We start from the raw sequence: 26,169 nt of genomic DNA, 5'->3' as shown, positions 1-26,169 counted from the left end.
GTTTGAGTTACAAAGGATAGATGCTAACTAAATCTTGATAAAAAATGTCACAAATAAAAATGACACGCATGACTGACAGGTGTACGGAGGGGACACAAAAAAAGAACAGCTTTTTCAGCCTATACGGCCCGTAATCATTTTTCTGCAAAAAAAATAAATAATAATTTATAGTGTTAGATGGTTGTTAAAATTACTTAAAACTTGTCCACACTCCATTTTGAAGAAAATATGCATATTTGACTTTTAAGGTCAAACGCATAATATTTCAAAAGTCAAAATTGCTAAGCGAGAAAGACGATGAATACAAACTGTTGCCAGTACCTAAACTCATGACTCGATCGTCGAAAAGAATGACTGGATTCCAAATATGATGAAAAGAAGTCCACCCAATACTGCAATCTGTATCAAATTTATAAAACATTTATTTAAAAAAATAGTGAACTGCAGTTTTCTTTCCTGTGGTTTGTCCAAATCTGCGGTTTTAGTCCAACAGTTTCAAATTTGTGACATCCATGTGGTTTCATTGCACTTGCAATCAAACCCGAATTCACTAATCCCGTTAAGTCTGGTCGTTAAACCCATCAGCGTGCAATTCACGTGAGGGGCAGTTTTGTCATTTTCACCCCAAATAAACATCATCATCATCATCATCATCGTACTCAGTATATCCCACCAATAGCAATGCTATGGTAAGGTCTGAGGAGGGTAAGATGTAGACAGCCTTACCTCTATCCCATAGGGATAGAGAGGCTGCTTCCGGTGAGACCCCCGGCTCGATAGTAGTTTTGCATCAAGCCTTGGACATAAGGCACATAGCACTCAATCATCAGGGACACCAGCTGATTGGTGCATGTGCCCTTGTCTTTCGGCTATCAACGCCACCACATGATGCCTGATTAACCTTCCGCCACCTTTAACGTTATTTTCACGAGATTGATAAAATAACGTCAAAATTAGTGCAATTTTACTTTTGCCCACCCGAGGGTTCACACATATATACTTTATATGCGCGCACCGCAAGCATGGCGTACCCCAAATAAACCCCAGTCCTAATTCGCAAGCCCCCTCACGTGAGGGGCTGGGGTGTATTTTAGGGGGGGGGGAAAGGACAAAAATGCCCCTCACATGAAGGACACGCTGATGGGTTTAACGACTGGACTTAACAGGATTAGTGAATTCGGGTTTAATTGCAAGTGAAATGAAACCACAAGGACGAAAATCACAAATTTGAAACTACTGGACTAAAACCGCATATTTGAACAAACCATAGGTACGAAAACCGCAGTTCACTCTTAAAAAAGATATAGAAACAAGTCTCACAAACTCATAATATTCACATACAAATCTCTCGGATATTTGTGATGCCAAACTCTTCCCTCCAAAAATCGCAGCCGTTTGACACAAAGCTTGGCCTCTAATAAACCGACACATTCGTTAACAACATAGTTAACTTAAAAGTCAGTAAATAGTATATGAAATAAAGTTATAAGCAAATGAAGTTACATAATCCCGCCGATAACAACACCCATAGGATTCTCAGCTGCAGCCAAACCAATTGTAGCCAACTGAAAACAACATTAATAGTCAAAGTCAAGTGACCGGTCAAATGCAGATCTTTGATGTTTCAAGATTAATATTCACCTGGCTTTTGTCACCCCACTCACCAAAAAATGTTATAGAAAACGCCTGAACCAATAACCGTACGCAACATGTTAAACATTTCGCAATCATTTATTTAAAAAACGCGCCATTTTTGGGGTGTATACCTTAAGAAAAATCGGTGAGAAGAATCGAGTCAAAAATGGCCTATTCTTTTTCTTCAAATCATCATCATCAGCCTAATAATATGTGCAATAAGTTCCAAATAAGATGACGGTAAAAATGAGCTGCAAATTATTGTGTTACCTTGTTATTTGATTTACTCGTTCCCTCGTTAGATTTTACATCAGCATCCTGCAAATATGATTAGAAGAAAATTTAAATTTATATCTAAAATTTTATTTTAACTTCATAAGTGCGAAAGAAGCGAACCAGTTCAGCTTCAACTTCTTCCAGTTCGTCCGAATCACTGTTAATAAAACATAGTCAGTTAACTGCAGGCGTTCTAAAGTTCAAGTTCATTTAACTTGTTATATATATATATATAGGATGAGTATCATTACAGAGCCCTTAAATTATTTAAGAACTTGAAGGAACTCTTAATAACTAACGTTTTTAATAAAAAATTTTATATATTAATGTTATTTGATTGTAGTTTTATCACTTTTTATATCTATATTTATGACTACAATTATGAAAATTAGTTTTTACACATATCTAAATTTTTTTTACATATATGTAAGTTTGTTATTACATAAATTTTACACATATGTAAACTTGTGATTTATATATGTAATAAAAAATTTATATATAAAATATGGTAAAACTAGTCTCAAACAATGTTAATATATGAAAAAAATTAAAAAAATATTTGGCTATTATGAGTTCCTAAAAGTTCTTAACTTTTTTAAAGTTCTAAAATGATACTAACCTCTATATATATATATATAAACATTATATTATTATAAAGGCTATAAACAGTGAAGAAGATTAATTTACTTGTCATTATATGCATCCCACAACGACCATAGTCCAAAACCGAAAAACAATACGGTAGTAATATGTCTCGTTAATGTTTGCGAGATCTGCATGGTTATAATTATAAAAATTATGTTAGTTAAAAGTATGATTATCTAGTAACACATGAATACGATGTTGTTTTAAGGAGCATACCAGGTTTGGAGCAGCCATCCCAACAGCAGCAGACAAAATGGTCATAACCTGAAAGTCAATGCGTTGACTTTCAAGACTTTATACAAAAAAAAAATCTACAAATATTTTGAATTAAATGCAATCACTTAAAAGAAATTTACAATTAGAGATGTAAGACAGCCTGCTAAAACATGTCTCCTCGGACGACGCATCGCCAAGATCTAAAACAGTGTCGATTAAACGAAGTATTAAGATTATAATACTTGAGATCGGATCGATAAAAACCTTGAAACGAGCAGGGCCCCAGCCTCAAATAAAGCTCGTTTAGTTATCAAGCACAAGCCTTGTATGGGAAGATCGTTTAGGCTCGTCGAGCCTTAATGAGCCTAGTGTATTTTAAGTGTTAACTATGTTTTAGCTCCTTAATGAGCTCGAGCCGAGCTTTGGCTCGTTGGTACTGCACACGAGCTTGAGCTAAGCTTAGGCTTGTTACGGTATTTCTCAAATTATACAACAAAAACTAAAATTGTATATAAACTAATTAATAAATAGTAAACGAGATGATCCTGAGTTGAGCTCGAGCTTGAAAAATGACTCATGAAACCGAAAAAACCGACCAAAAACTGAAAAACCAAATCGAAATAACAGAACGGAAAGAAAAACCAACGGTTTGGTTTTATGTTCTTGTAAAAACCGAACCGAACCGAATTTATCGATTTTCATTATTTTATTTTTTATTTTCTATTTTAAGTAATTTATAGGAATTTAATAAACATGCAACTCAAATATTTCTATTTCAATAAAAGAACTATTGTTATGATTATGTTTTGGTTTGAACTTGTATTGTTACTTTCGAACTTGTGTTACTTGGCTTATTAAATGAATTAATGTTATTATGGTCACTTAATAGTGCCACGTGTGTTTGAGCAATCTGTACGTCACACTCGGGCGTTTCCGCTTAAGCCGGGGTGTTACATGTCACACCTTATTATCATTAAGTTACAAGTTCTTTAATTCGAGTTGTATAGATAAAACTAGATACGTACTGTGGTTTTCTTTTATTAAGGAAAATCACCAAACACTTCTAATTAATTTCGTTATTAAGGGAAAGAACTCACTTTTAAATTTCGTTTTTCCTTTCTTGTATTAAGTTTATTTACATTTTTCATATTTTTAAATTTTAAATTGATATGTTAATAATCAAGATTTTTTTTTTTTTAGTTGTTGAATAAAAGTTTAGATTACATCGAAACAGAAGGCAAGCGGGCAACAAGCTGCGCCGCTACCCCCTTTTTGAATCGCAAAACCCAATCTTTTTAGTTGTTGAATAAAAGAGTTGCTCAAAATGCTCGTGGCTTGCTCAATAAAAACTTGATTTGAAACAATCTAACCTAAGTTGGCTCATTTTTGTAACCGATCCAAACCCGTTCCAAGCACAGCACAGGTCATTGGCTTGATTTTCAGCTCGTTTAACTTTAAAACCGAGCTACAGCCTAACTGAGTTACCTCGTTCAATTTCGAGCTCGAGCTCGAACCCACCCTAGCTTGCCTCAGGCTCGACTCATGAACAAGCATGCTCCATATTAGAGATGAACGTTTTCGATACTAGTACCAGACCAGTACCGAGCAACGTTTTGAGTTTTCAGTACAACACTAGTATTTCCTCAATTTTACACGAAATACCTGAACTGAACCGAACAATTCGATACCGGTATTTTCCTTACTTGGGCTAAACTAGTAATTATCAATCGATAATTGCGCAAAAATTTGTTAGACCAATGCAAAGAAACTGCTTTTAATTTTTTAAGCAATCATCCAACGGCAATGACACTTTCAAAACCTTTTTTTTTTTTTTTTTTCTTTTTTGCCAAATATTATAATCACATCCCTCTATATATCTTCTATCAATCCATCTCTATCTTCCTCACCACACTCACTCTCCCATGGAAACTTTGAAGTTGTATTTCTTCTTCATTTTTCTCACACTCTCCTCCGTCCAATCCCGTACTCCACGTCTCCGACTCAATCCACAAAACCCTAACTGTCCTCTCACACTCACCACAGCCATTACAGTCACAATTGCTGACGTCATCATCATCGTCTCCAGTTCTCTCTCTGCAACTGCATTCTCGCATGTCCATTCACAAGTCCTCTCACAAGGATTACGAGTCCGTCACATTATCCAGACTCGCCCGTGACTCAGCTCGAGTAAACTCAATTTTAACAAAGTTAGATCTAGCCGTTAACGGCGTCAAAAAAACAGATCTCAAACCGGTGGACACTCACCTTTTTGCTGAGGACTTAACGGTTCCGGTTATCTCCGGAACGAGTCAAGGAAGCGGCGAGTACTTCTGCCGGGTCGGAATCGGTTTAAACCGGAAACCGGTTTTTACGAAAACCGGTTTTTTAAAAACCGGTTTGACCGGTTTACAAACCGCCGGTTCGTCTTTCGGTTACAAGTTCTAGATCCAAAACCGGTTAACGAACCGGTTAATGGAAAAACCGGTTTTTTTTATTAACCGGTTATGGAAAAACCGGTTAACCGGTTTATAAAAAAACCGGTTTTTGACCGTTGTGGAAAAACCGGTAACCGGTTTCTCCATAACCTCCCAAAGTGCATTTCATACTCGAGTATACCACTCTTATTTCGTAGTCGATTATCATGGCCTCCCAAAGTGCTGCTTCATCCGTCAACATGGGTGCCTCGAACACAGGAGAAACGGTCGTTCGGGTCATCCCCACGAAACGAAACCATGATGTTTGGCAACATTTCGACCTATGCGAAATGTCTAACGGTAGCCAAAAAGCTCGATGCAAACATTGTTTGAAGTTTTATGGCAAAGATGCAAACTCCACTTTAAAAGCGCATGTACAAAGGCCCTTTTGCAAGGCCTTGAAGGACGAATCGGGAAGTAGTTCGCAGCCGGAGATGACGAATCAAGGAGCGGTGTTTACGTACGACGTTGAAGCGGTACGTCAACAGTTTTCAAACTTTGTGATTCAACAAACACTTCCTTTCAACCACTTCGACAACCCTCAATTCACGGAGATGATGCAAAACTATGTTCAACCACGCTACCAACACGTAAGTCGTTCGACCCTTAGAAGAGATTGTCTTAAAGCATGGAAAAACGCTAAATCCGAACTAATTTCATACTTTTCAAACTTACAAACTGGTGTAAACTTAACAACGGATGTGTGGTCGGTACCTCATGGTTCGCCCGACTCATACATTTGTGTGACGGCTCATTGGGTTGACCCCGAGTCGTGGCAAATGATGAAACGAACCGTTGCGTTTCAGTGAAGGACACACTCAACCAATGACCGATGAAGAAGCCGCGTACGACGATTACCTAAGAAATAGCTCGGGATCGGGTAGCAAAGAAAATTAGTTAAAGAAACAGCAAACATGGAGGCAAATCATGAACAAACTGCGATTGGGAACAACAGGAGCATCTGCTAGTTCACGATTTAATGTTTGTATTTTTGAGTTAAATCATGAACAACAGTTCTTGGCAGAGATTTCTTCAGTGTTAATGATTTAATGTTTGTATTTTTGAGTTACGAATATGCGATAACGATTTAATGTTTGTATTTTTAATGTAAAAACTATAAAAGAAAGTTATGTGTTTTTAATCTTTGGTTTGTCGAAAACACATTCACCAACACACACTCATACTCATCTTCCAAGCAAAGAACCCTAACAACGAAAGCAAAGAATGGCTTCGGTCAGTCCGTTTTGCCTTGTAGTTACCGGTTTGCCTTGTAGTTACCGGTTTGTTTATACTGTGAAAAAATAATGGTTATTAAAAAAAAAAAAAAAAAAAAAAACCGGTTAACCTAAAAACCGGTTATTAAAAAACCGGTTTATTAACCGGTTCTAACCGGTTTCTAAACCGATCCTAACCGGTTAGACCGGTTAGGGTTTTGACAGAAAAAAACCGGTTATTAACCGGTCCGGTTATTAACCGAACCGGTTTTTTTCCGGGCCAAAAAAACCGGTCCGGTTAATAACCGAACCGGTTTTTAAAAAAAAACCGGTTTGTGCACCTCTACTCGTATTGCCTTGTCGATCGCGACTCGGACGCGGCGTCGACTCTTGAGTTCGGTTTGCCGGTTCTGAAGGATGTGGTTACGGCTCCGTTGTTGAGGAATAATAAGGTTCACACGTTTTATTATATCGGGTTGAGAGGGCTTAGCGTTGCAGGTCGAATGTTGAATATTCCGTTGTCAACGTTTCAATTGACTAGCGATGGTAAGCGAGAGTATGATAATAGATTTGTGTTAAATATTTAATTATTATTATTTTACACGAAACTATTATTTACATAATAATTATGGGTGAAAAGCTTTAAATGAGTAGCTCGAAATAAAACGAGGCCGCTTGCCTCCGCTCGAGCTTGAAGTTAAACGATGGTGTGAGTTCAAGCTTGAGCTTGAGACTAAACGAGGCAGTTTGCCTCAGCTCAAGCTTGAAGTTAAGCGGGTTGAGCTAGTGTGGGTTTGAGCTTGAAATTAAACGAGGTAGTTTGGCTTAGCTCAAGCTAGAAGTTAAATGAGCCACGACGGCTTGGCTCGTGTCGTTTCAAATCAAGTTTTTTTAACTAGCTTTATTCGAGCGAGCTATTAGCCGCAAGCTGTTTCATCAGCTCTATATGGGTGCAATTTCGAGCTCTTTTTCTGAAGCTTGAGCTCGGCTCATAGTTAATTTATGTATGTTTTTAATTATTTATTTTATGCATTTTGAGAAAAAGGTTGAAGTCTAAACTCGAGCCGAGATCTTGCAGTACCTTAAACGAGTCAAAGCTCTGCTCGAGCTTGGATGTGTATTGTGAATTTGATACATAGAAGTCCAAAAAAGGTAAAACTCTAAAAGACATAATTCGACGAGCTTAAGCGGGCTTCCCATACAAGGCCATGGCTTGATAACTAAACGAGTTCAAAAAAAGTCTGTTGGTTCGCACCTACAATTATTATGCATATAATAGTTTTGTATTAAATATTTGTGCTTAGTAGTGATAATATTAATTGCATACTTAACACAAACCTGTTCTTATACTCTGACTTATAGGTAACGCTGGCGTAATCGTGGACTCTGGCACCGCAATCACACGGTTACAAACCGAAGCTTACAGCACGTTACGAGACGCATTTACCAACGGGACAAAGGAGTTACCGACCGTGACAGGAGTGGCATTGTTTGATACTTGTTATGATTTGTCTAAAAGGAAGAGTGTTCAAGTGCCAACGGTGTCGTTTCATTTTACCAACGGTAAATTATTAAATTTACCGGCTAAGAATTACCTGATACCGGTTGACTCGTCTGGGACGTTTTGTTTTGCATTCGCTCCAACGTCGTCTTCGCTTTCGATTATTGGGAATGTACAACAACAAGGGATTCGTGTCACTTATGATCTTGAGAATGAGATCATTGGATTCTCACCTAATAAATGTTGAAACGCTTGTCAAGGGTTTATTTTGTTTAATTTAAGTTTTTTTTTTTTCCAATTAAGAGTAGGCTTATTTGTAACACCTATGTAATTATAAGAGCATGTGGCTAACTATTTTAAATGCATTGCCATTAAAAAAAAATACTTAAAAAGTAAAATGCATGGAGCCATTGAGCTCGGTACCGGACAGTTACCGAAAGCACTTATCTTGAAAATCGTTATAAATGGACATAGATATTGGTGTTTAAAGTGTTCAGTACAATATTTGAAGGGGAAATTTGGTACAATACCGTTACCGATCCCAAAAACCTAAGAAAATGGATGCTGAAAAATCCTGGTAAGATACCGGTAGCATTTGCCCAACCTGGGCGGAAATGTGTGAGGTTTATCCATCATTTACAAATCACCATCTTTGACCTCTCAGCACCGCATTACCATCATCCTCCATCTTTAACCGATATCCATCTTAATTTTTTTTTTAAATTTCTTATTTGTTAATAAATAAACAAAAAATAAAGATAAAATTAATTAAATAATTAAAACTTGCCCTCGTTAATAATAAAAAAACATTGGGGATATGGTAAAATCAGTAGTAGGGAACTGGTGATGCCTTTTTTTAGAGTGCTTCATTTTGGAGCCTTTAACAAGTCAGATTGGTTTGGTTCATTGATTGGGTCTTCGGTGCAAAATCGAGTTGGGTTATGGGTGCGTAATCGGCTTGAAAATCATGTTTGCTTTGTGATGTTGCATTTAATAGCATTGTGAGTTCCACCCGAAAAATATCGGTTGCAAAAGATGATAAATGAGCGTGGATCAAATTGGGGACAGATAGTGGGGGCGAGGTTTTGAGGGACGATGGAAAAGATTCCGAGTGCTGTATGAATTCGTTTTTCTTATAAGTCTAGATGACTACGGAAAAACCGTAAACCCAATGAGACTAGAAATATCAAAATATGTACATGTATTATTTGAAATCTAGTTTAACTTTATAATCTACTCGTCGCGACTAAAAGACTTATGAATTACTCGTGGGCGTTGATTACGAGGCAAAAAACTTGACTAACTACAAAAGCTAAAATCCAGAAGCAGTTATTATAAGGAAATGCATACTTTACAGTTTGTATTGCAGCCAAAATTTCACTCATTAGTCCAACTCTTTTGTCGGTGTATTGCAATCCTTCCTTCGACAATTTCCTCATTTTGCTGACAATCATCGTCTATTATCAGCAGATCACACAAAAATGGTAAGAACAAGGTTATAACTTGCCACAGTTCTTTTTATACAAAAACCCATTTTACTGAGATGATTTTTAAGCAGTTAAAATAACTGAAATTACCTGTATTGGAAACATGAGAATTAATACGAGAGAACCCATGAGTGAAGCAATCCACAAGGATTGCATATGTATCATTTACTTGCCCAGAGAGAACAGAGGGAGCTTCTATAACAAACATATGAACAGAGAATTATCTATACTAATAAATATAACAGGGAACATACATATAACATATACATATAATTCTTACTAAACAAATACCATGGTTTATATGTAAAAACAAATACCATGTGTGTGTTATCAAAGAGAAACAGATCGTGTAGCTAGAAACATATAGAAAAAATAGAAAGCATCGGTGTCGATTATAAAAAGGTCACACTCACCGCTCCAAAACTTGTGATTTCCATAACCATAGAAGCTCATCTTTCCTCGTTAGAATTTTAGATTGTAAACTTTGCTCCCATGCATAGCATCTGTAAATTTCCTAATATTAAAATAACTGAAATAACCTGTATGGGAAACACAATAGTCAAAACGAGAGAACCCACAAGTGACGCAAGCTCTGGCTGTTGGTAAAGAATAATCATTTAAAGCACGATTCTCCTGACCGTAAGCCATGAAGTTGATTGCATACTTGTTGCAGATGCCAATGATTCATTATTTCATAACAGCAACAATAATAAAGCAGGTGGCTTTTTTGTAACATATGCATACCTGGAGTGCATTAGAATATGCATTTAACATATTCACGGTTTTCCCATATGGGAAATTCTTTCAGTTTTTGGTAAAATCCATAAAGATTTAAGTTTTTGGTAGCCCCCTGCCTAAGAGGAGTCATTCATACAAAATATATTCCTACCACAACAATGTTGCACCACACTATTAGTATGCTGTTAATCGGAGTATATCAGTATACTACTACCATAAAGATTAGAGTTGACAACTGCAATCTAGGTCATATTTTACCACCAATGGATCAAACAGATACAGTTTTAAAAAATTGGTGAATAATTATTTTAATAACATGGGTTGGTTATTTATTAACCCGTTAACATAAGGAGATTTCCTATTTCCACTGGTGAACAGAATAATAGCATTGCTTTCATTGAATGATTGCAGAAATAACGTACATCTACAGAGTTATGAGTAAATAAGAATGAGCAATTGAGACACAGATTATAACTAATGAAAAGGTTTTTTATAAGAATGAACATTTGATATGCATATAAGGGTTGGTACTTTTCAAAATGAACACACAGTAACATATAGAGCATTTCTAAGGTTTATATCAGACAAACCTAACACTTTGACTCACCATAATCTCTTTTATCTAATCAATTACATAACCATCCAGTCATTCAAGGGGGCCATTTTCATCATATCCATGATACAAGCTTAGTGTTTGGTTTGAAATATCTTTATTCCCGTACAGCGTGACGTCTGAAGTTTTAGTAGTGGAAAGTAAACTTCGCTTCACCTATACAACACACCTATTGAAGAAACACTAACCGGACCCCGGGCAGATTACGGGTAACCTGGGGGTTAGATAGATGTTTCCCACGAGGGGTTAGACCCGGAAAAGATGGTTCTTCTGATAACCTGCAAAACAGACCGTGAGCTCGTCACTGAGAAGGGGGGGGGGGGTTCCTCCTTGTGACCACCCTCCGGCGTGAGAATCAGACTAGATTGCTCTTTAAATATAAATGTATATTTAGAGATTGCTAGAGCAGATATCAGGTATAATATGATGATAATGTGATAAGATGAGATGATCATACCATTTGGGGTATTTATAGCCGAAGGTAGGTTTCCAAGGAGGTGTGGCCTGCTGAATAGTATTCCTGTTCTACCAACTGTGGCCTACGCACGTGCCCTGCTGGTAGTTGGTGGGTAGGCAGCGGCTGATAGTGACCAGGCCTGCTGTGTACTATTCCTTTTCCACCAACTGCCGGCTATGCACGTGGTATGACAGGAGTTGGTGAGTAGGCAGCGGCTAATAGTGACATACAGTACAGGAGCATGCTGCTCGCCATACTGTTGTCAATAAGCTGTCGTATCTTTAGTCAGATCTTTTGCCCATACCTCGTCAGGTACAGTACAAAAGATCCTCCCGTATCGTACGGACTGGCTTTTGGGCGGGAGTATTCCCCCTCCCGCCTTTGTGCGGGATTGTTCCCGGCTTTGCTCATTCCTTCAGGTGACACTGAATGATTGAGAGCTAAGTGCCTTGTGCGTGTAGCCTTGCTGCGCGGGTGGCCTTCCCTGATGGCTTGTATCCGCAGCTGCGGGAACAGGCAGAGTACTTCACCATTGGGAGGCATTTCCTGCGGGAACAGCTTGCGTACTGCGCGTAAGGACGTCACGTCTCTGAGCATGGTGGGTCCTGCGTATCCAGTTGGTTTCTGCGCAGACGTCTCTTTTGAAGGTGAGTCTTGCGGGTCCAACTGGGCTCTGCTGGGACCTACCTCTTCAAGTCCCCCCAGTCCAATGTTCTTCTCATGAATGTTTAATAAAGTGAGGTGAACTTTTGGACTTAAGCAAAGGGTTTTGAAAAGGGTTTTTTAAGGTTTTCCATGGGGATTCTTCCCGCGGAAGTCCTTGTCACTTGCAGAAATTCCCGACTTTCCTGCTTGATCTTTGGGTATGATGCGGGTAGGTCTGTAACCTCCTCGCAAGTCAGGAGCGTTGAGTCCCACTTGTGTGGATTCTCCATGAGGTTTTGGTAGTTTTGAACATAGTGATCAATTATGTTAAAACCACCAATTCCATCCTGGAGCTTCAAACAATGTAGTTCTCGACGTTCCCGCTATGCGGGGATGTTATTCTCGTTTCCGCAAGCATTGCCCAGAAGATCCTTCTTGGTTTCAATTCCCTGCGGAGCGCTAGGTATGTGAAGGGTTTTGCCTTAACACTGTACCCGCGCTCGTCTTACGGTTACTTTACTTCCAAGGTACTCCTGGCGTCCATTCCCTGCGGGTGCTAGGTATGTGAAGGGTTTTGCCTTAACACTGTTCCCGCACCCGTCTTATAGTTACTTGGTTGCCGAGGTATTCTTGGCTTCAATTCCCTGCGGGTGCTAGGTATGTGAAGGGTTTTGCCTTAACACTGTACCCGCATCCGTCTTATGGTTACTTGGTTGCCAAGGTATTCTTGGCTTCAATTCCCTGCGGGTGCTAGGTATGTGAAGGGTTTTGCCTTAACACTGTACCCGCATCCGTCTTATGGTTACTTGGTTGCCAAGGTAAGGGGTATTTTCCCGCTTACTTTTGAATCTTTTTGAATTTTGAAATTCGAAGAGTTGGTGAAAGGATAAGAACAGTCCAAACCTCTGAAACGTCGTGCGACGGTTTCTTCTGACTGTGTCAGTACGGGATGGTCATAGCAAAATCAAAGAGTTTGGTTTTGTCATCCCGAGCACTTTTATATAATAATAATAATAATAATAATAATAATAATAATAATAATAATAATAATAAATAACTAATAAGCTTTAGCCCAACAAATATTGGAGGAGACATAAAGATTTGAGACAGAGGCCGAATGTCTCAAGTTCGAGCATGATTCCAACCGGGTTTTACAGTAATAAGCCTTCAGGCAGCGGGTCTTCCCTGAAACAGGAGATTGTTTGCTCGTACCACCCAACATTGTCTGTGATCGCGCGTGTGTGGTCGCATTTTACTATCTAGTTACCCCGAGTAGCCGACTTTATTCGCTGGTTGGTTAAAAAAAATAAAATAAAACAATATACATTTTTCTGAACGGCTAGCGAATCCTTCAAATTGGCTAATGGCTAAATTCATCACATCTGGATACACTCGTCTTTCGATTCGGTAAAAACCTCACCTAAGGCCGACGCACGTGAACACTCGCCCGAAGGTACGACAATGCAGAGAGATAAAACCCGTTCAGTTCATGGATCCTACTAGTGAAAACCAGCAAACCGCATACTGGCTTAGTCTCCCATCATCACCCTGGTGTATTTAAAATAAATGTTGGGGGGAGAAGCAAGTCTGTGTCACTAAAACAAAATCCAGGGAGCAGGAATCAAGTATGTGTCACGTCACATAAAATACCAAATATTTTTCTTACCACTCCACTACTAACTCATTGAAAAATAATAAAATGGAAAATGCTCTCTCTCTCTCTCTTTAGAATTATTTATATGTAAATTATCTTGAACATCAAGTTTATTCCTTTTTGTGATTCTTCTCTAAGATCCTTATATTCTCGTTCAAACCGGATCTTAAACACCACAAGACAAAACCTTCCTAGCTTCCCACGTTTAATGTCCTTTCATACTCAATTTGATCCATCCAACGTTACTGCCTTTTGCAACAATTCAATGGTTTTCGGTAACAATAATAATATTCCCACTCATCATTTTGAACACAAAATGCAATCATATCAAGAGTATGTTGAAGCCTTGGAATCTGAACGAAGAAAGATTCAAGTCTTCGAACGTGAGCTTCCTCTTTGTCTTGAACTCGTTACTCAAGGTATGTTAATATCTTTTTTTTTTTCATTTTCATTAATATGGGATTTTAATCTATATATGTTAATTTATATGGGATTTTAATTTATATATGTTAATTTCTAAGTTTTTCAAGTTTTTCTAAATTTTATGTATATTTTTAGAATTTTATATGGATTTTATTCTATGTTAATTGTTATTATTTTTATGGGATTTTCTTCTATGTGGAAATCTAAATAATTTTTTCCATTTTTTCTAAATTTTATGTATATTTTTGTATGGAATTTTATTCATGTTAATATCTAAGTTTTTTTTTTTTTTTCAAATTTTGTGTATAACTTTATAATTTTAATATTTCTATGTTAATATCTTATGTCTTCAATTGTTTTTTCAATTTATATTTATGGGATTTTATTCTTTTGTGTTGCAGCAATTGAAGGATGTAGAAAACAAATGTCTGAAACAACGACAGATTACAATAATAATAATAATCATAATAACAATGTTCAGTCTGAGTGTTCGGAGCAAATATCAAGTGAAGGTCCAGTTTTAGAAGAGTTTATTCCCATTAAAAGAACTTTATCTGAAAATGAAGATGAAGAAGACGATGATCACCAACAACACCAACAATTAAATAATATTAATGAACACAATAATAATATTATTTCAAGTAAATTAGATAATAAATCATTATTATCTTATAAGAAATCAGATTGGCTTAGACATGCTCAACTCTCTATTCAATCCCTAGATCCATTGGTAAGTAATGCATCATTTAAATTCCATAATTTAATTTGTAGGTTTATTATTATTATTATTATTATTATTATTATTATTATCGGTGGTAGAAAACCTGGGTTCCTTAATGGAGACCCAGGATCAATCCCCATAGACAACAATTTGGAAGACACGGGTGGGTGTGTGAAGAGGTAGGTCCCAGCAGAGCCCAGTTGGACCCGCAAGACTCACCTTGAAAAGGGACGTCTGCGCAGTTGAACCCGCAAGACTCCTTAACGGACGTCTGCGCGGTTGCACCCGCAAGACTTAACTTAAAGGGATGTCTGCGCAGAGACCAACTGGATTCCTCAGGACCCACCATGCTCAGAGACGTGACGTCCTTACGCGCAGTACGCAAGCTGTTCCCGCAGGAAAAGCCTCCCAATGGTGAAGTACCCCGCATGTTCCCGCAGCTGCGGATACAAGCCATCAGGAAAGGCTACCCGCGCAGCAAGGCTACACGCACAAGGCACTTAACTCTTAAATAATTCAGTAATGTCACCTGAAGAAGGAGTGAGCAAGCCGGGAACACTCCCGCACAAAGCCTGGAAAACTCCCGCCCAAATGAGCAAGTCTGTACGATACTGGAGGATCTTTTGTACTGTACCTGACGAGGTATGGACAAAAGATCTGACCAAGGATACGACAGCTCATTGACAACAGTATGACGAGCAGCACGCTCTTGTACTGTATGTCACTATTAGCCGCTGCCTACTCACCAACCTGTCGGAGGACGTGCATAGCCTGCAGTTGGTGGAACAGGAATAGTACACAGCCGGCCTGGTCACTATCAGCCGCTGCCTACCCACCAACCACCAGCATGGCATGTGCGTAGCCCACAGTTGGCAGAACAGGAACACTATTCAGCCGGCTGTACCTGCTTGGAAACCTACATTCGGCTATAAATACTCCAACACCTTGGAATGGTATCATCTTATCTCATATCTCAAATCTTGATATATTACCTGATATCTGCTCTAGTCATTCTCTTAATATACACTTATATTCAAGAGCGATCTAGTCTGATTCTCACGCCGGAGGGTGGTCACAAGGAGGTACCCCCCCTTCTCAGTGACGAGCTCACGGTGTCTGTTTTGCAGGTTATCAGAAGAACCATCTTCGCCGGATCTAACCCCTCGTGGGAAACATCTACTTAACCCCCCAGATTATCCGTAATCTGCCCGGGGTCGATTAGTGTTTCTTCATTGGCGCCATCCGTGCATAAAAGCTAGAACTAATTTATTCAGTTTTTTCAAAACCTCCGAAAAGATGGTTAAAGTTACGCCGGTCCCAAAACCAACGAGTGACCAAGAAACCCCGGTAACCACAACCCCAGCTACTGGGGGGAATACCGGCGACTACACAGTTTTTACGAACACTACCCCGGTTACCCAAGCCGGGGCAAGTGCAGTAAATTTTACGAACACTACCCCAGTTACCCGAGCTGGGGCAAGTGCAGTAAATAATCTTTCACTGGGATTCACCGATACCCAGTTAGAGAGACAACGGACGAGACTCCCCCGCCAAACACTCGATGAAGTTAAAGCGTGGGCGGAAGCACGTCAAAAAGAATTCCAAGCTGAGTTGGATGAACGCTTACGTTCACTCCAACAGGCTGATGAATTCGGCGAGTACTTGGACGATGATTCGGAGGAATCCGATAGTGACGCAAACCCTCGTCATAGGGCGAAATGGAAGCGTAAGGAAACAGACTCCCCACCGAGAAGGCATTTTGGAGAAACCTTCAAACCAAAAAACGCGGGTGGAAACCCACGTGACTTCTCCAAAACCTTCAGACCAACTGCTGCAAATGCGGGAACGTCCAAATTTGCAAGGGACATTGCGGAAGCAATCGCCCCGAAAAGTGCCAAACAGATGTCCAACATCGGCACCTACGATGGTATATCTGACCCAGACGATCATTTGAACAGATTCATAACGGGGGCAACCGTCAGTAATTGGACGGAACCTACGTGGTGTTACATGTTCCAAATGACGCTTGTTGGGGCAGCAAGAGCGTGGTTTGACCGTCTACCGGTCCACCACATCTACGATTGGGCAGACTTCCAGCAGAAGTTTAGCCAACATTTCAGTCAACAAAGAAAATATACCGAGGAGCAATGGACAATCCTCAACTGCATCCGAGAGGAAGATGAGTCTTTACTAGACTTCATCACGCGCTTCAATTCAAAGAAGCTAAGTCTGGGCACTATTAGCGAAGATCTTGTTCGCGCTGCTTTCATCCAGGGCGCGAAAGACCCAGAGCTCATCCGCACCTTAACGGGTAAAGATGGCATGTCGTCCACATGGGATGCCATCATGACAGCAGCTAAACGCTTTGCGGAAACGGAGAAGCAACTGGGTAGAGATCTTCCCCAGAGCACAAACCTCTACACCCAGAAAATAAGAGAAGACAACGTCCTTACCGCCCGACTAAACAAAAAGCGGAAGCTAGGCATTTGGCAGTCAAGGGTGAACTTTGACACCTCATCCGGCTTGCACCATCGGTTAGGCGGAAGGGATAACGTACAGTCGAACCGGAGCTCCAGATGGACGCCACTCACCAAAAGCGTCACCGAGATATTCGCCACTGAGAAGCTCCCATGGCCAAAGGCTCCAATAATCCGACATCGTCACAATGCTGATCGGAGCAAATACTGTGACTTCCACAGGACAAAAGGCCACACCACTGAAGAATGCACAGACTTGAAGGACATCGTCGAAGCATTTGTCAGAGATGGGACGCTCGCGCACCTCGTGGCGTAACGAACGCTGAGCAGGCTAATGCGTGTAGAACCCCAGTTGGGGAAAACACGAATAAAACTGCAGCTTCAATGTTGGAGACTACATACTGCGTAAACAACGAGATTCCGAACCAAGTGCATATCGGCTCGAAAGGCTCGATGGCACTCCCATCCCAACAACATGGAATGGAGCTCAATTACACAGTTTGCATGTAGATCAATTCCAAACTTGTAAAGAAAAGGCCCAGAGCCACTTCTAATGGAAATGATTCTCCTTAGAACATTGATGCTGATGGTCTTACATTTATACTTATGAACTTTCCACACTGATATGCCGGTCTTCACCGCATACATAAGTGGGGAAGTAAGTCGTTGCGTGTGGAAGGCGGCAAAACCCGCATAAACACAAAAAACGGCAAACCTTCACGCAGGTCAGTCATAGGTAAAGTTTGGTCATCCCACTAAATGAAAGTGCCGGTCTTAGCCGCACAAATCATGATAGAGGAAACCGAACAAACCTATTGACAACAGCGCGTCGAACGGTTAATTTGTTCAACACTGATGCCGGTTTTTACCGCATAAATAAGTGTAAAGAAATCGTTGCGTGTGGACGGCGGCAAAACCCGCGTAACCACAAAAAACATATGAAGACAACCTTCACGCAGGTCAGTTATAGGTAAAGTTTGGTGATCCCACTAAATGAAAGTGTCGGTCCTAACCGCACAAATCATGATAGAGGAAACCGAACTAACCTATTGACAACCGCGCGTCGAACGGTTAACTTATAAAACACTTAGAAAATTTCTAAGGAAAAGATAAGGAAAACCTCCACGCAGGTCAGATATAGGTAAAGTTTAGCCATCCTACTAAGTGCAAGTGACGGTCTTACCCGCACAATCACGAAGGAGGAAGCAAAACTTCAACCTATTATCTACCACGTTCAAAGGTTAACTTATTCTAAACACTTAGAATTTCTAAGGAGAAGATAAAAAAAACCTCCACGCAGGTCAGATATAGGTAAAGTTTAGCCATCCTACTAAGTTCACGTGACGGTCTTACCCGCACAATCACGAAGGAGGAAGCAAAACTTCAACCTATTATCTACCACGTTCAAAGGTTAACTTATTCAGAACACTTGGAAAGTTGCTAATTTAAACTAAAGTATGCATGAGCAAGTCATCCACTGAAAGTAGCGGTCCTACCCGCACAAAGATTTATATTCCATAATAATTCAAGTATTACAAGAATGGCCGGGTATCTACCCGCCTACAAGAATATAAATCTATACAATGTAAACCTATCGTAACAGTGGGAAGGGATCTAAAGGTTCAAGCTTCAGGACCACTCCCTCCAAACCCACTTGTACCCGCACCATCAGTTGGCTGTGGCGGTTCAATGAAGGTCTTAAGAATGGTTAGCCCATCATCAGCAGCAGCAACTTCGTTCACCTTCTCCACCACCAGATGCGGGAAGGTGGCATACTGGTTCACTGCTTGGTCATATACAGCTTCAGTATCCACATCATATAAAGGGAAGTTGGAAGGCGGGATGCCCTTCTCAACGAACCCTAGACCAAGCAGGAAGCCGGCCTTTTCCCCATCCTCATGAGAAGCGTTGAGGGCTGCGCTCATGGCATCGTCATATGATGTATCCGTGAAGACCCGATGCACAACCTACAAAACAAAATACAAGTATCAAAACCTTTTCTAAGTATAAAGAAAAGCGTGAAGACATTATGAAGCTAAGCTTACCTGCGACAACGCTTCTCGTAGAAGCCATTCCTTGGTAACCAGAGCCTCCTGGAGGGCAGCTTGAGCTTGGTTACGGGCGCGTTCGGCTTCACTTTTATTAAGGTTGGCAAGCAACACTTCTTTTGCCGCAGCCTCTTCGACGCCCTTAAGCTTACGCTCAGTATGGTCAAGCACGCCCCTCTGGTCCAAGATCTCCTGGAGCTTCTTGGCGTCTTCCATGGCCAAGGCATCATGAGCCTGTTGGAGCCTCTCTAGTTTGGCTTTAAGTTCCTCATTCTCGAGGCGTAGAGGCTCAGCAACAGCTTCAGCCTTGGTGGCCCTCTCAGTTGCGTTCCGTGCAGTTTCCTTAGCTAGCCGAAGCTGTTCGTTAACAGCTTGGGCAGCCTTGGAACGGGCCTCGAGACGGGCCTGAACTTCAACCTCAAGGGCCTTGAAGGCCTTCTCCTTCTCCGCAGCAACAACGGAGAGCCTCCTGTTCTCCTCTCGGACAGCTCGCGCCTGAGCTACTTCTTGGATCCGAGCTGCCTTTAACTTATCGTTTTCACGACAAAGCAGCTCGACGCGCGGCTGCATCCGGGCTAGGAGAATCCGGAGCTCATTTGTCAACCTACCCTCCTGGTAGCTTGACATTGCTTCCCCCAGCGCACCAGCGGGGGCGGCGTGGCGCGCCCATTCGACGCAGTCTACAGGCGTCCGAAGGGTGGTTCCCCGGCGGATGTTCCACCGCGGAACAAACACCTCATTCGAATCCGACACTGCAAAAACAAAAGGCAGTTAGGAAAAGATGATATATATAAAAAAAAAAAAGAGAGGCCAAATTCACCCTACGCACCTGTAGGGTCGACAACAGGCCGGTAGCCGCCGAACCCATCACCTGAACCTAACGGATATCCATCCAAGAGGTCAGGCAGATGGGAAGGAGGCACAGATTGGCTTGAAGCCCCAAACATACCTGCTGAACCGGCCGGGGGCGAGGTAGTTGCCGCCGCGGGAGGCACGGTCGAAGCCGCTGCGGTGGAAACCAACGGAGGTGAACTCACCAGAGGTGAACTCACAACCGTGCCCGCGGCTGCGGAAGAATCCACAGAAACACTCACCGCCGGCTCAGTGAAGGAATCAGTGAATATGGCACTGACAGCCGGCGGAGATGTCGTCACAGTTGGAACAGTTGGCTCAACTGGGTGAGCAACTGAACCAACTGAAGCAGGCGCAGTCGCCTGGGTCATCGCCTCAGGTAGGTTGACCAAGCCTACCGTCATGGGTCCGGAGGTGCTCCTCCCCGCTCCACCCTGGAATGCGGTAGCATCCACGCATGCACAAAGAAGATATAAGTATAATGGTGGAAAGATATGCAGTTAAAGTAAAGGAAGATTATACTTACGGGTTTTCTTGAGCCTAAAGGTGCGAACAGGCGGGGACGAACCCGATGGAGCCGGCCTCTTCATACCGGTCACCGTCGTCGTCCTGGGCTGCTCGGAGGTGACAGTCGTCTCAGCCTCCGGAGCAGTGGTCTCAACACCACCTGGGTTCCCCGCCGCCTCTTCGCTCTCGGTCTCCGAGTTAGACCGGTTGCCCTGATCGGCGGTAGAGGCAACCTTCGCCTTTCCCTTCCCGCCAGCAGCCTTCTTCTTCCGCGTGAAGAAAGGACCGTCTGTGGATTCCTCATCAGAAGATGACAGAATTAGAGGAATTCCAGCAGAGGTTTCAGCATTGAGAGGTTGAGGGTTAAATAACTCCTTACCTGGCCGCGTGGCGCTCAGAATCGGGTGGCCTGGCGGGTAGACCTCCACAAACCGATCCCTCGTTTGCTCCAGGATGGGCAACTCGTTCTCATCAAGAGCACGGGTACCCATCCGAGCGGGACCATCAGCTTCCCGCGGGTACAGAAGCGATTGCAAATCGTTTCCCTCTGAAAACAAAAAAAATAAAAAGTTAGAAGAAAAACCTAAATCAACAAAGAAGACAGAGCATACCGTAAGGGATAGAGTTCAAACTGTATTCGAGGACAATGGGAACTTGTGGCGACTCAGCCCCAGCATCCTTCCACACTCGGCTCATACCGAGCATCACCATCCCAGACTCCGAAAATCGGTACACCGGAGTCTGGATCCGGGAGATCTTGGCGAACCATTCCGCCTCCTGGTAGTTGGGGGCGTGAAGGGCGGGGAGTGCTCTCCCATTCTTAAACGTCATCGCTATCGGGACGACGCGAGCGGAGATATAGAAGAACTCCCGCTTCCAAGACCGAAGACTGCGCTCGGTTGCGCAGATCTTCAGACCCTTGATCCGATTGACCAAGGTATACCACCCCTGGATGCACCTCCAAGAATAGAAGGTCATCAGGCGGTCTACATGGGGCTCCACGCCCAGAATGAGGCACACCCATTCAAAATGGCGGATTTTGGCGATCGCCATCGGGTGTACCTCCGTCAGATGTACACCGTGCCTCTCCATAACACGGTATACAAACTTCGTCAATGGGAACCTGAGATTCCCATAAACGAAGAATGCAGCATACACCCCTATTTTGCCCTTGGGGGCATCGTACACCGTCTGGTGTGGCTCCGGAAACTCAGACTCGAACGGCTCGAGCATGAACTTCCGGACGATGTACTGATAAAGCTCGGTGGGAAGAGCACACTGGCATTCGCCAGCGTGCTCTTATCGTCTTTATCAGACGTAGACGTCGGGATCTCGACGTGCACTTCAGATTCCTCGGCGGCAGCCTCAAAATCGTGAGTAGAAGACATGGTTTGGAGGTAAAGAAGAACGATTTCAGGAGAATGCTTGGCAGAAAGTTAAGAGTATTCGCCGGAAATCGTTTACAATAAGAAGAGAAAAGTGAAAGTGTGGATTAAGATACACCCTCTCTCCCTTTATATACTCATCGCAATAAATGCGATGAATTTAATGCGGAAGAGAGAGAAATCACAGGTGCAATGAAACTATGACACGTGACAAAGACCAAGCTGGCAACAGCTGTTGAAAGGACGCGTGCCATAAATTTCGCGGCCACGCGCCCGAAAACTCGCGCCCACGCGCCCGAAAAAGCGTCTGGAATGACCATATACTGTCACGTCGCCATAACTTCTTGCACGTCGTGGAGCTGTCAGAAGAAACCGTCAAACCACGCTGACGTCCCTTCAACAGGTCAGACTGTTCTTATCCTTTCACCAACTCTTCGAATTTCAAAAACGAAATTCAAAAAAAAAAAAATCAAAAAGATTCAAAAGTAAGCGGGATTATACCCCTTACCTTGGCAACCAAGTAACTATAAGACAGGTGCGAGTACAGTGTTAAGGCAAAACCCTTCACATACTTAGCACATGCAGGGAATTGAAGCCAAGAATACCTCGGCAACCAAGTAACTATAAGACGGGTGCGGGTACAGTGTCAAGGCAAAACCCTTCACATACTTAGCACCCGCAGGGAATTGAAGCCAGGAATACCTTGGAAGTAAAGTAACTATAAGACGAGTGCGGGTACAGTGTCAAGGCAAAACCCTTTACATACCTAGCACTCCGCAGGGAATTGAAACCAAGAAGGATCTTCTGGGCCATGCTTGCGGAAACGGGAATGACATCCCTGCATAGCGGGAACGTCGAGAACTAGATTGTTTGAAGCTCCAAGATGGAATTGGTTGTTTAACATAATTGATCACTATGTTCAAAACTACCAAAACCTCATGGAGAATCTACACAAGAGGTACTCAACGCTCCTGACTTGCGAGGAGGTTACAGACCTACCCGCATCATACCCAAAGATCAAGCAGAACAGTGGGAAATTCAGCACGTGACATTAGGACTTCCGCGGGAAGAATCCCCATGAAAAACCTTAAAACTAAACCCTTTTCAAAACCCCTTGCTTAAGTCCAAAAGTTCACCTCACTTATTAACAATTCATGAGAAGAACATTGGACTGGGGGGACTTGAAGAGGTAGGTCCCAGCAGAGCCCAGTTGGACCCGCAAGACTCACCTTGAAAAGGGACGTCTGCGCAGTTGAACCCGCAAGACTCCTTAACGGACGTCTGCGCGGTTGCACCCGCAAGACTTAACTTAAAGGGATGTCTGCGCAGAGACCAACTAGATCCGCAGGACCCACCATGCTCAGAGACGTGACGTCCTTACGCGCAGTACGCAAGCTGTTCCCGCAGGAAAAGCCTCCCAATGGTGAAGTACCCCGCCTGTTCCCGCAGCTGCGGATACAAGCCATCAGGGAAGGCTACCCGCGCAGCAAGGCTACACGCACAAGGCACTTAACTCTTAAATAATTCAGTAATGTCACCTGAAGAAGGAGTGAGCAAGCCGGGAACACTCCCGCACAAAGCCGGGAAAACTCCCGCCCAAATGAGCCAGTCCGTACGATACTGGAGGATCTTTTGTACTGTACCTGACGAGGTATGGACAAAAGATCTGACCAAGGATACGACAGCTCACTGACAACAGTATGACGAGCAGCACGCTCTTGTACTGTATGTCACTATTAGCCGCTGCCTACTCACCAACCTGTCGGAGGACGTGCATAGCCTGCAGTTGGTGGAACAGGAATAGTACACAGCCGGCCTGGTCACTATCAGCCGCTGCCTACCCACCAACCACCAGCATGGCATGTGCGTAGCCCACAGTTGGCAGAACAGGAACACTATTCAGCCGGCTGTACCTGCTTGGAAACCTACCTTCGGCTATAAATACTCCAACACCTTGGAATGGTATCATCTTATCTCATATCTCATATCTTGATATATTACCTGATATCTGCTCTAGTCATTCTCTTAATATACACTTATATTCAAGAGCGATCTAGTCTGATTCTCACGCCGGAGGGTGGTCACAAGGAGGTACCCCCCCCCCTTCTCAGTGACGAGCTCACGGTGTCTGTTTTGCAGGTTATCAGAAGAACCATCTTCGCCGGATCTAACCCCTGTTTTGGTGGAAATGTGAGCGGGGCAGGAACTGGGACCGGTACAGGTACCGGGAGCATGATGCCGACACCTGGAATGTCGCAACAAGTACCAGGAATGCAAACTATCAGTGTGAATAATAACACTGCTGCTAATGTTGGTCTCCCGCAACAGGCGCCAGGTGGCGGTGGACTGCAGCCAGCCCAGTCAAAATATGTCAAAGTTTGGGAGGTAACACCAACTATACACACACATATAATAATAATAATAATAATAGTAATACTAATAATAATTATAATAAAATAATAATAATAATAATAATAATAATAATAATATTGTTTTGATTATTTGTTTATTTGGACTTAATGTAAATGGTTTAAATGATGCAGGGTAACTTATCGGGCCAGAGGCATGGGCAGCCTGTGGTTATTACAAGATTAGAAGTAAGTTTAAATAATTATTTTTAAAATATATTATGTAAATAAATTTCCATAATTTAAAATGTTATAAATGTGTATCTTATTATGTTTTTTATTAAATTAATTGCAGGGGTACCGGAGCGCAACAGCTTCTGAATCGTAAGTTTAAAGACGGTTGAAAAAAGGATTATTATTTATTACATACTCATTTGGATTTTTTCCTTTATATGCTTCAGGCTTGCAGCTAACTGGCCACCAACAATGCAAATAGTCCGCCTTATATCGCAAGATCACATGAATAACAAGTATTCATTTGCATCATCTTTTTTTTTATATATCATTTCCTAACATGATGACCTAATTATGTTTGATTAATTTTGTACCAGACAATACGTTGGAAAAGCGGATTTTTTAGTTTTCCGAGCAATGAATCAACATGGGTTTCTCGGACAGCTGCAAGAAAAGAAGCTTGTAAGTTAATTAATAAACAATTATTATATATATCTATATTATTTATATTATTTCTTAATATAATCTTATAAATACTAAATTGAGTTATAATATAGTGCGCAGTGATACAACTACCGTCACAGACACTTTTACTCTCGGTTTCTGACAAAGCATGTCGGTTGATCGGAATGCTTTTCCCCGGCGTATGCTTCACTTATTATATTTCATAATTTCCCATTGATTCACTTATTATATTTCATAATATGACAATAGCATGAAATATATTATTTTTGTAATAATTTACACAGGACATGGTGGTGTTTAAGCCACAAATATCCGGTCAGCAACCACCCCAACAACTTCAACCGCAGCAGCTGCAACCACAACAGCAACAGCACCCGCAACTGCAACAACAGCAGCAGCAGCAAATGCAGCACATGCAACCGCAGCAGCAGATGCAGCAGCCGCCACAACAACAGCAGCCACAGCCACAACAGCAGCCGCAGCAGCAGATGGTTGGGACCGGGATGAACCAGGGTTATGTGCAGGGCCCAGGCGGCAGACCACAAATGGTGTCGCAGGGGCAAGTTTCTTCGCAAGGGCCGCAAAGCATGTCGAGCGGAAGTTTTATAAACTGATGGTAATTTTATAACGGTTAAGAAACGCATGCGGGATTGATCATGTTTGGCATGTTGTTTATTGGTATAGGATGTATTGACTAATAATAATATTTTGTATTACATAAGACTGTGGTTAAGTGGATATTGATATGAATGTATGCATGATTGATGATATTATTAGATTGGAGTCTAATTTGTGGATTAACAAAACCTTAAATGGAACTAATAGTCTAATATCATGTAATAAATTTATTGTCATTATTAGGCTGAACGTTGTGAAGTAACCGATAACTCCGGCTTGGGGGAGGGGGGGGGGGGGGTAAATCCTAAATTCATGCCCTTACCGTCCCTCTGGCATGATGTTTGATGGCAAAAGTGATGCCCATATCGGCGATGATGTGGGTTTTAAGGTGACAGGTTTGGCCTAGAGGTGCACAAATCGTGTATGGTCAACAAAAGTCAAAACCGGGTCCGGGTAGGAACTGGTTTCGGGTATAGTTGGGTATTTAACCGGGTTTTAACCGGTTCCACCGGGTTTTTTTCGGGTTTTTGGGTAGG

General features: G+C 41.9%; 2 protein-coding genes, 1 long non-coding RNA gene and 1 pseudogene across 3 annotated transcripts; 2 read left to right on the top strand and 2 right to left on the bottom strand.

Moving 5' to 3' along the window:
- Positions 1–278: 278 nt before the first annotated feature.
- On the bottom strand, positions 279–2,121 carry LOC143577207 (GDT1-like protein 5). The gene is made up of 7 exons (XM_077061105.1): positions 2,095–2,121; positions 1,906–1,953; positions 1,767–1,838; positions 1,642–1,686; positions 1,504–1,565; positions 1,342–1,414; positions 279–399 (listed from the first exon to the last, which is right to left on the bottom strand). Exons 1-7 carry the CDS (start codon positions 2,119–2,121, stop codon positions 328–330), a joined length of 399 nt encoding a protein of 132 aa, XP_076917220.1. The 3' UTR covers positions 279–327.
- A 459-nt stretch (positions 2,122–2,580) lies between these two features.
- LOC143577196 (uncharacterized) lies at positions 2,581–2,955 on the bottom strand. Its single transcript, XR_013143077.1, has 3 exons — positions 2,913–2,955; positions 2,773–2,820; positions 2,581–2,684 (listed from the first exon to the last, which is right to left on the bottom strand). It is a non-coding gene; the product is annotated as an uncharacterized LOC143577196 (long non-coding RNA).
- A 3,855-nt stretch (positions 2,956–6,810) lies between these two features.
- On the top strand, positions 6,811–8,217 carry LOC143577194 (protein ASPARTIC PROTEASE IN GUARD CELL 1 pseudogene; annotated as a pseudogene).
- A 15,940-nt stretch (positions 8,218–24,157) lies between these two features.
- Positions 24,158–25,752, top strand: LOC143577192 (mediator of RNA polymerase II transcription subunit 25-like). The gene is made up of 7 exons (XM_077061097.1): positions 24,158–24,353; positions 24,512–24,565; positions 24,672–24,700; positions 24,778–24,846; positions 24,928–25,012; positions 25,108–25,194; positions 25,300–25,752. Exons 1-7 carry the CDS (start codon positions 24,201–24,203, stop codon positions 25,627–25,629), a joined length of 807 nt encoding a protein of 268 aa, XP_076917212.1. The 5' UTR covers positions 24,158–24,200; the 3' UTR covers positions 25,630–25,752.
- The last annotated feature ends 417 nt before the right edge of the window (positions 25,753–26,169 follow it).

Source organism: Bidens hawaiensis, unplaced genomic scaffold (genome assembly GCF_021521415.1).
Source record: "Bidens hawaiensis isolate Kalapana, Puna unplaced genomic scaffold, B.hawaiensis_p1.1 tig00028489_1, whole genome shotgun sequence".
Lineage (NCBI taxonomy): Eukaryota > Viridiplantae > Streptophyta > Magnoliopsida > Asterales > Asteraceae > Bidens > Bidens hawaiensis.
The sequence above is the reverse complement of the archived record's forward strand: the minus strand, read 5'-3'. Positions and strand labels throughout refer to the sequence as shown.